Raw genomic sequence first — 16,372 nt, 5'->3', positions numbered from 1 at the left:
TACTAATACTTATTGCAACACTGTACAAAACTGGACAGCTTTAATAAGGACTGTTGAACTATTTAATTTAGCAAAACCAATGGAGTGATGTTAACATTGTGATTCCACATAGTTATTACATTAGATTGGTGTGGTGAAACGATACAGGTTATGAAGTTTTTGATACATTAACTTTGTGATTTCTCTGTATCTTAACACAGTTACAACAGGGAAACAACATCGATATACGTTAGCAAGTTCGTTGATAATATCATGACACTTCTGATTTTAGGTATATAAATGTATATTCACATTTTGATAAAGAATAAGAAGATGCTTTTTTTTCAAACCTGGTTTTATACCTAGCTAAATCTCACACTTGTTTTGCAGTTGTTTATACTTCTGTTTTATTGATATGTTGTGTGGTTAACATGACAATAATTGGAATTCAGCAGCCAACACTGTGAAAACATATATCATAGATACACACTACATATGGATGTATAAATACAGAAGAGCTAGGTCATGTGTCATGAACCAAATGGAAAAAGTAAAATAACAAAAATACCGAACTCCAAGGAAAATTAAAAACGGAAAGTCCTTTATCAAATGTCAAAATCAAAAGCTCAAACACTTCAAACGAATGGAAAACAACTGTCATATTCCTGACTTGGTACAGGCATTTCGTTATGTAGAAAATGGTGGATTAAATCATGTGTTATAGCTAGCTAACCTTCTCACTTGTATGACAGTCGCATACAATGTGTGAGAAAATATAGGTAAAAATGTCAAAAATTGGGGTACAACAGTCAACATTATGTTATAATCTTATCTATTACAAAAAAACAAATAACTATTTCAGCAAAGAAACAAAACAAAATGGCATTTAGACACTCTATAGACAAAGTACATAAGCAAAATGAAAGACAAGAACACAATTGCCAAACAATGGGACCAAGGGTATGTTACTGCTGTGAACTGAACAGTTGATCATTGTAAAAGTGATATCACCATGTTTGTTTATATATCTTCTAGTTTAAAGTCGCCCATCTGTGTCAATATCGAGGAATTGGTCAAAATTTGAAGCAGAACCGTTAGTTTCGGTAGTTTCCTTAACCTTAAATTAACTTGGATATATGAGATGAAAGTTTTCACTGAAGTATGAGTAAATGAGTGACAGGAGATCATCAATATATCTGAAAGTTAAATTGAAGAGGTATGCCAGATGTTTTTTTCTTTCTATTCACCATTTGCGAAGTGTTTCTATAATGAATTCGGCTACATATTGGTATAAAAGAAAAAAAGTCGGCCAGCGGAGGTGTACAATAACTAAACATTCGAATACCGTTTTCTTGTTGCAATATCAATCCACCAACTCAATAATATATACACGATCCAAAAAATTCAGCATTTTGAAGATGTTATCCTTGGTGTATTAGTTTTTGGAATTGGTTCGGTTCTTTATGAAGTCAGACGTTTCATTACCTAAAATAAGAAATTTATTTCTTCGATTCCAATTGTTGTAGAAACAAACTCTGTTTATTGATATCATGTATTCAATGTTTTAATTGAGCATGGGAACCGGTGGAGTTTATTTTAAAGTGTAAAATAAAATCTTATCTTTTATATTACTGCAACATTGTTACAATTGTGATTTTCCAGTAGATCTTTACAATTTTCAAAAATCCACATCTGATTGACACCTCTGAATATACCTCATTTCACTTTTCGAAGGCCATCTGTTGCTGTATAAAGAATTGTTGTAATAACTTAAGAAAGATAATTTGTCAATCATCTTAACGACCCGGCTATGATTTGCTCTTTATATATGTTATAAGGATTTTTGTGAATTTTAGGTATCCAGTATAAAGACGGAAGTATGTTTATAGATTAATCCCTGGGGTGTGTTTTAATTGATTTGAGTCTATGATGCATGATTTTTTATTGTTAATTATGTTTGGCGTTTTAGTAGCTTTCAATAAAAAGTAAAATAACAAAAATACCGAACTCCGAGGAAAATTCAAAACGGAAAGTCCCTAATCAAATGCCAAAATTAAAAGCTCAAACACATCAAACGAATGGATAACAACTGTCATATTCCTGACTTGGTACAGGAATTTTCTTATGTAACAAATGATGGATTAAACTAACTAGCTAATTAACCTCTCACTTGTATGACAGTCGCATAAAATTCCATTATATTGACAACAATGTGTGAAAAAAACCAAACGGACATGATAGGTAAACTGTGACTGCGATTACTCACAAATCGTACTTTCGTGTTAATTTTACCTGATGACATAATTTATAATGCATTTCTGTAATTCATTGTTTACTTATTTTGTGTTATATCTCGTCTCACAATTTTTAATATGTACCACATTTGATAAGTATTTAGTATGACGATAAATTTTCACTTCTGTACTCCGTACTCCTAACAACACAATTAATATATTCAAATTTACCTGTGTACGTTCTATTATTTAACGCAATTTTGTCCCAGGTTAGAGTTGTCTTTTTGACACTGTTCCTACGTCTTTTTTAATTACTAACTGTAACGTATATGTTCTATAGGCACCTACGTTTTAATATTGTATTTATATTGTGTCATAGATCAAACTTATATGTTCAGTGTATGTTTACTTGTATTTGTTTAAATGTCTTTTTGATCCAGTTAAGCCATTTCGATTGATATTTTATAGTGTTTCTTTTTATGTTGTAATGTAACGCTACTGTCTCAGGTTAGGGTGAAGGTTGGCGCCTGTTAAAACATTTAAACCCGCTGCATTTGTTTGCACCTGCCCTAAGTCAGGAACCTGTTGTTCAGTGGTTGTCGTCTCATTGGCACTCATACTCATCTTCTTATTTATATAAATATCAAAGGATAGAAGGGATTTGGGATTTTCTAAAATCTTCTCTTTCGTGCATGATGTAGCCGTATATGTTGAATTCCAAGGTTTTGCTTTAAACTCCGAGTTGTTTAGTTGAACATTCCAAATAAAGACTTTTTTTCATATAATACAACATTGTCTGTTGACACACAACATAATTGTCGTGGATAGAGGATAAAGAACCCACAACCACGTAAGTCTTGAGAGGTTAGGTGGTGTCTTAGTACTGTTTTATTTTAACTTATCAGTGACAAGAAAACAAACATGATTTTATGTTGATGGTATAATTGTTTCGATTGTGACTGTTACTTTTTAATCGGTAATATAATGAAATTGTGACAATTCATTGTTGTACAAATACACTCCTTAAACTAAGCGGTATAGTTCGCATTATATCTTGGCTGATCTCTACATTTTTATGTGCACTTCTCACAACCGTAATCCAAAGAAATTGTTAGCAATAAGCATCCTTTTGCATGAGTAGTCCAGATTTAATGAAAGAAAATAGATGCATATTGCATTGCATAAGACATATGAATATAACAGGAAAGTATTTATTGACATAGTTATCAGGATTTAAACTTTTTGAAATGAATCAATTTTACGAATTAAATTATGACAAACGTGAAAATCAAAAACATTTGTACTGATGTTTAAAAAACACAGTATTCTTATATAATTGATTAGGTTTGGAATGAATATTTACTATTTTAACTAATTGTATCTGCCTCATTGAAGTTCGATGACACACTATTTGAAAATCCAAACACCGATAAAAACCGTTTAAGAGTTTGATGAAACAACAACAACGTAAAACTAAATCTGATCAAGGAATGAGGGGGATACATTTCCTAATTTCAAATGATTTCTTAAAATTTAATATAATAGCAAGTTACAATAAATAAATATCCGTACATGCAATCCAGTACCAAGGTTATCTTTTGACACTGTTACTAACACAGATATGATAGCCTAAACTAAATAATTATTCTGATAAAAAAAAACCAAACCAAACGATATGAATCAGTTTCAACCATTAGCCTTTCTGTTGCCTTATTTCGAAATGTCTAAACACATTTTCGACAGTGCGCTATATAATTAGTCGCAGTTTTATTCTCATTGTACAGTGACAAGATTTTTCAAAAAAATCATTAATGAGGCCTTTGAATTATAAGGAAGTATATTCAATAGTAATAGTTGTTTACAAATAAAACGTTAATGTAACCTTGAACGCAAACTTAAACATAAAGCGACGTGCTTGCTAGTATGTGTCTGTTATTTGATCACATAAACAAGCTAAGCTAACTAATTATAACATGCGTGAGAACCAAAGACATGTTTTACCGATTTTTTAAATACACAGTATTTTAATATAATTGATTGAAATTAAGTGGATTATAAAGGACAATTTAGTATTATGTAATCAGCTGTAAGCTATACGCCTATATAATCGATATTCAAGGATTACATGATAGAAAAGGGAATTTTAGAAATATGTACACAGGGCTACTCAGACAAGTGTTGTGCAACAGAAATCGTATAATACATTGTACTTTATTTACTAATTTTACGTCTTTAATATAATTTTTCATGGAGCTTCTGAACGGCAAATCCAGTTTTATTTGTATGGACCGGGATGGTGGAATGTGTTGCTGGTTTGACCTTTAACCATTGTGAACCGAATATTTGCATAATACTTAAAAATAACTATTTGGCGTGTTAGAACCCAGTCCCCTTGCAAAATACTATTGGGATTTTGCCGCAGATTTAGTGTGTTCATTGAGCCTCATTTTTATACTTATACCTCGAATTTGACATTAGTGATCATCTCAGTACCAGAATCTATGACAAACGAGACGATTTTAATTTTGAAATTGTAATGTTCCCACTAACATAGTAGCAATATACGAACTTCACCTGCATATGGGATATACCTTTCCCAACTTCTTCGGTATTCAAGAGCTTGCAGCTGCTATTCAGACTTTGTAAAACGTCACCTGTGTCTGAGCAGAAAGTTGATGAACCAGGGTTATGTCAAAGAACGTCTCGTCCTTTTCCTTTGTCCTTGTTGATAAATATTCCGTATCAACTTCACAAATAATACACGATGGTCTTGAAGTATAGATTCTAGGTACAGACGTTGTCATCTTAATTACGTGTTATAGTGTTCTTTGTAAATTATTACTTTTACTGTTTTGTCTATTTTTGGTAATATCCATTTTACGTGGCTTATACATCCCGTCATTGTGTTGTTGTGCTATGGTAAATTTTTGTATTCTTGTCTTTCGTTTTTGCTAATGTGCTTTGTCTATATGACTTTTTGTTTTTCTTTGTTGACCAATTTGTTTGTTTTTATAATGATTTAGTTTATAACACAATGTTGACTGCTGTACCCCTATTTTTGACATTTTTACCTATAATGTCTGTTTTGTTTTGTTCACACATTGTTGTCAATATAATGGAATTTTATGCAACTGTCATACAAGTGAGAGGTTTTAGCTAGCTATAAAACCAGGTTTAATCCACCATTTTTTACATAAGAAAATGCCTGTACCAAGTCAGGAATATGACAGTTGCTATCCATTCGTTTGATGTGTTTGAGCTTTTGATTTTGCCATTTGATTAGGGATTTTCCATTTTGAATTTTTCTCGGAGTTCGGTATTTTTGTTATTTTACTTTTTTCGAGATACACAAAAGTCATGACTTTTTTGTGATCAACTATGATATATCGTAAAACATTACTTTTAATCAAGATGTTAATATTCGTCTCACAAACTTTTATCACTTTATGAAAATCGTATAAATTTTATAGACACAAGTATTATCTTAGGTTGTTAAGGGGATCATATGACAGGCACATACTAACAAAGCTGTCGATGTATGTTTAAGTTTGTATTTAAGGGTACATTAACCTTGTATCTGTAAATAAGAAACTACCTTATAATTTAAAGGCCTCATTTATGATTTTTGGAAAACTCTTGTCTGTCATCAGAATGAGAATAAAATTGAGGTCAATTATATTGTGTACTGTATCATGTGTATGAAATGTGTTTACATATGTTTAGAAAAGCAAGATAGAGAGCAATGATTGAAACTGAATGCTATAGTTGTTTTTGTTTTCAATCAGAAGAATTGTTTCGTTTAGGTTATCAAATCTGTTTTAGGGAAAAAGTGCAAGGTCAAAAGATAACCTTGTACTGGATTGCAAGTACGGATATTGGTTTATTGTAACATGTTATTATAAAAAAATTGAAATCATTTGAAGAAATTTAGCTTAACTTTTGTTTGCTTTTATCAAACTATTATTAACCGTTTTTATCAGTGTTTGTGTTTTCAAATAATTTGTCAGCAAGCTACAATGGGGTAGACATAAAGTGTCGAAATTCTCATTCTGTACAGTGCAATGGATACCGTTAATATTATTCCTACCACTCGGTTGACACTTTTGCTAGTGAACTTTAAGTCTCGGAGGGTATGAATCTGTTTCTTTTTCAAAGTTTGGCTATATATTTGGTGCTTTTTTATTGCAATCCGGTCTTCTAAGTTTGTGTTAGTTTTTGTATATTTTGTATATTTTGATGTCGAATATCATTTTAGGATAACTAATTGTCGAAATGCGTATCTGGTGTAGTAAATTTGGTAGCGTTAATGTTATTACTCCAACTGGGTTCAAACCTCTTTTATTTTTAATCCTCGAATGATTCACCATCGATGTAGCTCAGCTATTCGGTACTGGTATGCAAAACTGATCTTATAAGAATAAGAAGATGTGGTATGATTGTCAATGAGACAACTCTCCAAATGACATCTGTCATTTTGGAGCCTTTCATAGTTGATAATGCGGTATTGGATTTGCTCAATAATTGTTGAAGAACGCAAAGTGACCTATCGTTTCTCATTTCTATCTCATTTGGTCTCTGGTGGAGAGTTGTCTGACTGGCAATCGTACCAGATCTTCTTATTTCAATCTAAACATACTGTAAGCTTTCAGACAATAGTTTCATCTCAAGAACATTTTCGCAAAGTATATGTGAACGGGTACTCATATCTTGACGACAAAGATTAATCAAAATGAAAACTTAGTTAAGGTCATTGATACCTGGTACTATAGAAATGTTTAAAAAGATAAGGTAACAGAAACAAAAAACCTAAAATATCCGTTTTTATTTCTTAGTAATGTAATTTATTGATTGTAATTTGGTAATTCAAAAGAACTATTTATATACTGTTTTTGTATATGCCTATATTAACATTCGTTATCAAAATAATTAATATCACGAATTATACAATAATAGTACATAAACATATAAAGAAAGGAGACATTGTGTTGCTATAAAGGAACCTGCATGACATTTACCTATATGTGCTGCAATCTTTGATTAAATATCATGAAGATGATAGAATATTCACTGTTAGAAAGTTTGGTTCACCAAAAAATAAGTTACCTTTTATATACCAAACGGACAATGCAAAAGGAATATTTGTCTCTCAGTTTTGATTATATTCCTTCTTTTGACTACCTTACAGACATGGCTGATATTGCTGTATATAAGAAAGCCAATTTAACCACGGCGCCTACCAAATGTTGGAAACTCAACACAGATGTAAAGACAATGGGGGCAACAGCTGGCAGCTACAACCACAAAATCGAATGCGCACTTTCACACTTTGTTCGGAATACTTAAAAGGAAAATCTATGAACTCATGCTACGAGTCAAAGAACGTGAAATGACAACAAAAAGCGGTATGCCTAAAAAGATATGACTTTTTGCAGGGTTTTTATAAAATGCAAAGTTTCTCAACGTGTTTGTGCTATTTTACAACTGATAGAAAAAAGACATGTATGATCATCTCTGAGATTATTGGTTTAGCAAGAAATTTGTTTTTGACAATTTGGAACATGCTCGAAATTCTATTAATTACTAACTTCTTGACACATTGTTAAATGTCGTCTAGTAGACCTGCACCAAAAATTCACATGCTGATTAACAGCTAATTCTTTTTGTCTTTCCTCTAATTGATTGCGAATATCACACAAACGTTCACACAAAACACAAACGTTCACACACAGCACGAACGAATACCACCAAACACCAACCGACCCCCCCCCCCCCCCCCCCCCACGCCTTCCTCACCCAACAACAACAAGAAATGTTTATACATTATGAAACAAATAAATGTAATATAAAAAACTTCAACAAAACAAATTTAAACCCCATGTTTTTTCCCAAAAAAACATAATTATTTATTTCTACCTTTTTAACTTGAAATTATTGTGTATCACATTAAATCAAATCTAAAACATTCTCTATCAATTATGAATTTCTAAAGAATTTTAACTTGTTCAAGCACGATCGCGAACTTGTCAATATGCGCCTAGCAACCTCTGTGGGACGTAGGATATCAAGAGAGTTGGTAAGACTTTTATTTTCTATTCCCTCTTTCAGGTTTCCATCATTTTAATGTCGACTATGATCGTTTTAATCCTTATCGATATTAAAACATAATTAGGTGGTACGTTTACAAATTTACACATCTTTAAATCAAGGACGATAGGAAAACAACGTAAAACAAATGAAATATTTTGTGCAGAAATGTATTTTCATTGTTCAATATACTTGTGTATTTGCACAAAAATTCTTTTCTATCTTATAAAAAGATCAAAAGTATGCAATTGTAAATGTACTATTTAAAATCTTATATTTGGCCTTTTTCTACAGTGACATTTATAATTTTCTTATGTTAATATGTTTTATTTTTTATTTGACTAAGATCAATTGAAAATAAAAATGTTATACGTTAAAACAATTTTTTTCTTTTGTTATTTTTAACGTGAATGCTGTCAAACACGGTCATGCAACTTTGGAATAAAGTGCATCATTCATTTTACTACCTTTTCTTATTCCAAATCAGTAGATCGCCTATAACTATTTATGTTATGGACACTGAAGACGAAGCTAATATGGCAGTTGTTTTCCATTCGTTTGATGTGTTTGAGCTTTTGATTTTGCCATTTGATAAGGGACTTTCCCATTTTAATTTTCCTTAGAGTTCGGTATTTTTGTTATTTTACTTTCTTCTAACGTCTAGTCCGTAATAAGATTCATTTTTGTTGAGATTTTAAATGCCTTAATAACTCAACATAAGATCATTGTAAAATAACGACAAACGACTAAATGAAAATCCTGGACATTGATGCATAGGCCTTCTAATGCCCAAATTGAAATCAAACCAAAAGTTTTCGTTATTCTTCCTGATACCATTACTTGCATTCATGTTATATATTTAGAAGTAGGCAATTCTTTTTGTAGAAAAGAATAAAAAATAAAAAAAAAAAATACTAGGAAAAAGGTGTACTTGAATTTATCAACAAGTACCTGTGACTTAGACTCTTTTTGGCAGTCAGATATTAGTAGTGTCCCATTGTGAATGTTTGATATACACCACATTGTATTTCTATTTTCTTAAAGTACTGTTTAAGTGTAACCAGTTTGTGGAACATAATTTAGCACATATATGCATTGTGTAGATAAACCAAATAAATTCTATCTAACATGAAACAAAATTTTTGTTTCTTTTAATCTCTTCGTTTTTCTTTTGGCCATGTAAATGTCTGTTATGACTTTTATTCTATTACCATCTCTTGAATTGTGCATTGGCATACGACTTTTTGATTAACAAATACATATGTTTCGTTGATTTTACACCTTATCATATGCACCACTATTGCATAACATGTACAAGTTAACATAGTTTATTTTACTAAGAGAAAAAACATTATAGACAACAAAAGACTGTTTCTTAAATGAAATTTTTATTTGAAAATTATTAGAACGTAAACTACTTATAAAACTTCCTGCACGAATGTCTCTAGACAATACAATGTAATTGAATCTTTGAATAGGCAGGTTTTCGTAAATTTAAATGATAAAACTTAAGTTTTTATAACATTTGATGATTGTTATAAAGTTAATGTTACTTTTAGGCCAAACCAAATCTTATACAAATTCTGCGGACTCTTACTGTTGCAAAAAAGGTGCAAGCGAACAAGTGCATGCAATTCTTGTATTTTATGTAGAACGGCCGAATACCAACACTCCTGGTAAGTGACATGTCAATCTACAAAATCATTTTGCATGTTTTGCGGATAATAGTTTTGTTTCGAGTACACATATTCGAATCGTCAGCACACGTTTTATTTTATTCTTAAAATCTAGATCTGTTGTGTATAATATAACGTTGACATAACATTATTGTTAAACACAAGGTTTGAAAGTTTGACGTAAATCTGACGGACCCATATTTTGATCTATATAGAGATATTTTACGACTTAATCAAACCTGAAAACAAGCGCATCTTTTATTACTATTGAATACCTAATGTTATTTAGAATTTGGCTGGTGACATTCACTAAGCAAATACCTCACATTTAACTAGTGAACGCACCAAAATTTGTATCTGAGTAAGTATATATTTGAGAAAACGGTTTCCGTGTAATCAATAGCATTTACTGATAACTTTTATGTGTTTATCTTGAATACAACCTTTTACGTCATTTGTGTCTGGTTTTTACGAATGCAATCCTTTATATTATTAAACTTGAAGACTTTTTCATTTGAATTAAACACTTTTTGAACTTTGTATAATGTTGTTTCTGTAGTCTTGTATATTCATGTGCAATTTATTTATTTGATTTATTGATATAGTATTAATTGAGAAGAGATGTTATTCCCGTATATTTAAAATACATTGAATTATTGGTCGTCTTAAATTTCCTTTAAAATAAAAGCTTTTATTCACTACCATAATCAAACTACTTAGTTTGAATAATAAATTGACAAAAGTTATACCGATGTCTTCATCTTTACACCAAAATTTACGAGTTTTGCAATATCTTGTAAACACAATTCAGTTATTTTCTATACTTGTTTATAATATTTTGTTATGCGAAAAAGGTTTGAAAAGCTAACCAGGAATGGTATTGCCATCTGACGAACTTTGGTTCAATCAAAGCTGTTAGTCTATTTTTATGTGATTGCTTTCCGGACTTTCTTTAATTATTGGCAGTTTAATATCCCCATAGTATATTGTTACTTTTTGACTGATATTAAAATACACTGAATTAGAAAGAATTTGAATGATTGAGCTTTATTGAAATAAGGAGATTTATTATGATTGCCAATATTACAACTGTCCTCATTGGACAAACGTAAAAAATATACACAAGTATAGGTAATTTTAAGGCCTTCATATGTTCCGTATAGTTAAAAAAAAACAAGGTTGCAGCATGACTAAATGTGAAACAATTTAAAAACGAACACCAACGACTAGATTATGGAAGTGTCGTTTGGTCTAACTGACTGAAATAAAGTTAATAAAAAAACAGTCTACATTTAAATAGTTATCACGTTTTATCCCCTACTAGACGACTGACCATTGTTCTCATGTTAACTTGATCTATACAGATTACAGTAGAAATAAAATATCTTTGATGACGCCTTTTCACTAATTAACAGACGATACAATGAGGGTCAATGAAAATTGCAAGTGGATAAAGGACAAACAAGAAAACAACATAACAGAAAATTTACGATAAGACTACCACAATTTACCAAACATAACATAATGATGCCTCCCCTCCTTTAAAAAAGACAAATAAATGTGCTTCGGAGTTCCTGTTCAAATATTAACACTAGTCACGTAACTCTTGTTTGAATCGCATAGTCTTACACAGATGAATTCATCACACCCAAAGGCCATTTAGATTAGATTAAGAACGGTCCTAGTCTTTCTTTGGTAAATTTTCGAATATCTCGGTCTGCATTTATATGTTGTAATATGAGTCACATTTCATTCCGATTTGAGCACCAATTATGATTCAGATCGGTTTTACAGTCTAAATACTTTAAGTCAAACATGAACAACATGAATTAGCCAAATGCATGTTGTCATGAGATTAATTTGTTTTTGATGATTCTACATTAATAAATAAATGTCTAATGTAAGTTTAATAGACTGTATGTTTAATATTATATAACCATTTCAGTTTTATCCTAGTACAGTTTGCATTAAAGTATGGCTCAAAATCAAGGCTATGGAATGCAACCACCCCAACAAACAATGGGCAGAGAACCGCAAGCTCATCCACAACATCATCAACAACAACAGTCGACAACTGTAATCGTCAACCAACCAGGTGTGACGACCAATCCTTTGTTGGTCGGCACTGTTCATGGAACCAGGGAATGGACGTCTGGGCTATTTGATTGCTTTTCTGATGTTGGCAACAGTACGTATCACACGTAAAAAAACAGATTGTTTGAAAAATGCCATACATTGAATTTATAGTATAAGTAAACTTACGATAAGATTCAAAAACATGTATGTATATTGATACATGTTAAAGTAAATTCATCTTAACTACAGGTGGGAACTTATCTCATTATCAATCTTATGAAATTCAATTAGATCCAGTCGCACTTATCGATTCTTGAATAATTTTATATGTGATTGATAAAAGGGATAGATATATGACTGTAATAAAGTACTTATTTTTATTGAACAAGTACAGATCATTATAAGATATTGAATAAAATCTATTTTTTAATTTTATATTTTTATGTGATGATTTCAATATAACAGATAATTCGTTGTTTTGTGGATGTTTTTGATTGATTGCCGAATCTGTATTCCTTAAAGGGGCGTTAGCTGTCAAATTCAGGTTCAGACACTCGACTCTTAATATCATTTTTTATTTATAACATACTAAAACGTCTATTTGAATGACAAAAAGTCAAAAAATGAAAACCACATTTGAAGTGTATTTTATAATAGACGCCATCTAATGAACCATCGAGATGATTTCCAAAGACTTCCGCTGGTCATATGACTAAATGTAAACATAAATATAAGTATAAATACACAGTCAACCACGTGCAGTCCTATGATGACTGCTTATAGCGATACAGTATTTCACAATTCCGCTTTTATAAATGTTTGAAACCAAAATAAAAAGTTATCCAGTGATTTTTTGTCAACTTCTTAGATAATGCCCCTTTAAACTGTTAAAAATAAATGACTGATGGTGTATTAATTAAGTGATTTCTTAAAGTTAGATAGTCAATTACCAATCCGCTATCGTGTGATATCATATCACTCGATATATCTTTTCAACGTATTTTATAGGAGTAAGACGACGGGTGTCACACGTGGAGGAGGTTCTGCTAACCCTTCTACAGCACCTGAGATCACTCACAGTTTTAGTAGGGTTCGGGTTGTTCAGTATATTGGTTCTATGTTGTGTTTTGTATACTGTTGTTTGTTTTTTTGTCGTTTTTTATTATTGACAAGGCGTTGTCCGTTGGATTTCGACTTTGAATGTTACTTTGGTATCTTTCGACTCTCTTCTGTAGTGGTTGAATCCTAACAGATCGCAGCAGTCAGTGTAATCTGATGTCATGAGCTGAAAAAAGTGCTTGCATCATTTGAGGACCGTTACTAGTGTGACAGGTGTTACCTATTTATGACTTTCATTGATAATTAGATATGAGAAGATGTGGTATAATGACTGTCTATTTTTGAATAACGTATTTATACACTTTCATTCTTCCACGCCCTCATTTTTTCTAATCACAGTCTTTGTGACCATCTCAATTAACAATGATTTCTTTTAAGATATTTTGAATTTATAATTGAACGATGCTAATGTAATTGTAAAACAGTTTTTTCTGAAATAAAACAAAATGTACAATTTTTTTCGAAAATGTCAATAATTCGATTTTCTGTTCACTGTATGGAAAGTAGAATTTTCACTTGATATTTTAGGTATGTATGTGTGTTGCTGTTATTGTTGTGCTATCAGCTCAATTGCAGCTCGCTTAGGTGAAAATTGTTGCACTACCTGCTGTGTACCTGCTGCAGAGATTGGTATTAGGACCAGAATCAGAACTCTTGGTGCAATAAGGGTAAGTGAAATACATATTAGTACGAACCTTAACTGTATCTAAATCATTCAATAGAAAAGTTTCAAGAAGTTAAAAAGTTGGAATGAATAAAGCAAGCCTTTTTATTTTCAGATTCATTCAGGTGCATTTATTAAAAGAATGGGCAGACTGTAAAAGACACTTATTTAGCATTCAGTTGTCGACTAATATTCAAGTTCTGAACATAAAGTCATTATGAATGTAGTCAAAAATGCATATTGCAGCTTGATTTAATGATCATTTTAAAATTGATTTGGACGTTTTTAAAATTGCTTCTTTTATATTCTAGGGTGATATGTGCCATGACTGCATAATCGTTGCATGTTGTACAACGTGTGCTGCTTGTCAGGAATCAAGAGAGTTAAACGCTATGGGACTTTAAAAAAGACGCTTATCGACGAGCAGTATAGCTTACTAAAGTGTGATATATTTTTGCTTACCTTTATAACTACCTATTTATTATTGTTTTACATTTATGCGTGAATTTATGAAAGATTTAACAAACATGATTTTGCTTTGAATCGAAAACTCTTTGTTCCCATTGCATTCCGCGTAAAACTTAAAAACTTAAAAAAACTAACACTTTTGTATCATATATATATCCTTTAATAAATTACGTTTACATTAATTTATGTCACGGTACATTTCTATCCAAATTCATGTATTTAGTTTTGATGTTATATTTGTTATTCTCATCGGATTTTGTCAATGTCTTATCGTTTGTAGTTGTAAATCTTATTGTTTTCTGTTGTATTCGTGTGTTATGGTAATGCGGCGTAGCTAAACATGTTTTGTGAGATCTCAACCCTCCAACCGCATCTCTAGCCAATATGGAATAAACAAACACACAGCAAAACGCAAAGTAAAATTAAATTTCCTACACTGCTTCTTTTGTGTTGAAAATATGAAGTTAACAAACACTTCTTGATACCAATAAAAAAAAATCAACATACACACACATTTAAAAGGCTTATTATCGTCTAGAATTATTGTCGATACTAAACAATCGGGACATCATTATACAAATCTAAAGATGTGTGCACCTACACTAATGATAGATACTTATCGACAAATGATCTACACAAGTAGATATAAGAAGATGTGATATGAGTGCCAGTGAGACAACTCTCCATCCAAGCCACAATTTGTAAAAGTAAACCATTATAAGACAAAGCACGGCCTTCAACACGGAGTCTTGGCTCACACCGAACAGCAAGCTATAAATGGCCCAAAAAATGACTAGTGTAAAACTATTCAAACAGGAACACCAACGGTCTAATCTATATAAAAACCGAGAAACGAGAAACACTTATGAACCACATCAACAAACGACAACCAAAGAACATCAGGTTCCTGACTTAGGACAGTTACAAACAAATGCAGCGGGTTTAACGTTTTAATAGGCGCCAACCTTCACCCTACCTGAAACAATAGTGTAACATCACAACATAGAAAGACACACTTTAAAATATCAATTGAAATGGCTTAACTCAATCAAAAGACATATCAACAAAAACAAGTGAACATACACTGAACGAAAAAAATTGATCTATGACACAATGTAACAAAATTAATAAAACAAAGGGATTAGATATGAAACAATATCAGAAAGACAACCATAACCTTGGACAAAATTTCGCCAAATAAAATAACGTACACAGGTAAATAAAAAAAATTTTGTTGTAAGGAATACATATAGTACGGAAATGATTTTTACAAAATAAATAATTTTATTGTTCCTAGTACGAGAACAAAAGTGAAAATTTATCGTCATACTAAACACGTATAAAAGGTGGTATATATTAAAATTAGTGAGACTAGATATAACACTGAATAAGTATACATCAAATAACAAAAATACATTAAAAATTGTACCAACAGGTCAAATTAACACGAAAGTACGATTTAAGAGTACTCGCAGTTACTGAAAGCAAGTTAAAAGCCAAAAACAATTAATAATAAAAAATCATGCATCAGAGACTAAAATCAACTAAAACACATCCAGGGATTTAGTGTTTTAACGTCATGGACAGTCAAAGAAGACATGACGTGTGCAATGCTAAAATAAAAGTATCGACAGGCAGTAGCATAGTTAGGAGTTAACCTGTTAATAAATATGTATAATGTAATATATAGATATAGTAATCTCTATATAGAAAATGAACGTGCATGTGTATTTATACATCCCAAAAAAACCGTTTCAAAAGAATACAAATTTAGTTCTGTTTTGATTTGTTGATGACAAAATTGATATTTGTGTCAATGTAAACTATATTCAAAGATCTAATTACAACATTGGTAAGATGACCTTGACTAATAAGTTTGTTTAAAGGTTGGATGAGTTTACACGGATCACATAGTGATTTCCGCGCTTTTAGTGCAATATTACCGTAAAATTTAGGATGTGAAATACCGTTTTTAATAAGTTTTCTACAGGTACAGCCAAATTTACTAATCTTTGTATCTATGAAATAATTTAGTAAAATTTTTATTTTAAGCAATTTATAGTAACGAAATC

General features: G+C 31.2%; 1 protein-coding gene across 2 annotated transcripts; it reads left to right on the top strand.

Annotated features, from left to right (window-relative positions):
• Positions 1-8,214: 8,214 nt before the first annotated feature.
• On the top strand, positions 8,215-14,730 carry LOC127725317 (placenta-specific gene 8 protein-like). Of its 2 annotated transcripts, XR_007992916.1 has the most exons (5): positions 8,215-8,286; positions 9,857-9,973; positions 11,919-12,161; positions 13,697-13,836; positions 14,144-14,730. XR_007992916.1 is itself a non-coding variant. In XM_052232245.1 (4 exons), exons 2-4 carry the CDS (start codon positions 11,948-11,950, stop codon positions 14,234-14,236), a joined length of 447 nt encoding a protein of 148 aa, XP_052088205.1. In that variant the 5' UTR covers positions 8,226-8,286; positions 11,919-11,947; the 3' UTR covers positions 14,237-14,730. The 2 variants fall into 2 exon arrangements, 1 of the variants encoding a protein (XP_052088205.1); XM_052232245.1 differs by lacking the exon at positions 9,857-9,973 and having other exon boundaries at positions 8,226-8,286.
• Positions 14,731-16,372: the final 1,642 nt, after the last annotated feature.

Source organism: Mytilus californianus, unplaced genomic scaffold, assembly GCF_021869535.1.
Source record: "Mytilus californianus isolate M0D057914Y unplaced genomic scaffold, xbMytCali1.0.p SCAF_15, whole genome shotgun sequence".
Lineage (NCBI taxonomy): Eukaryota > Metazoa > Mollusca > Bivalvia > Mytilida > Mytilidae > Mytilus > Mytilus californianus.
This window is presented reverse-complemented; position numbering and strand designations above follow the sequence as displayed.

What these genes read in the sequence shown, in the direction of transcription:
- LOC127725317 (XM_052232245.1), top strand. Translation starts at nt 11,948, where the DNA reads ATGGCTCAAAATCAAGGCTATGGAATGCAACCACCCCAACAAACAATG. An exon ending in CTTTTCTGATGTTGGCAACA is followed by an intron (nt 12,162 to 13,696) that starts GTACGTATCACA and finishes TTGATATTTTAG; the next exon opens with GTATGTATGTGTGTTGCTGT. An exon ending in GAACTCTTGGTGCAATAAGG is followed by an intron (nt 13,837 to 14,143) that starts GTAAGTGAAATA and finishes TTTATATTCTAG; the next exon opens with GGTGATATGTGCCATGACTG.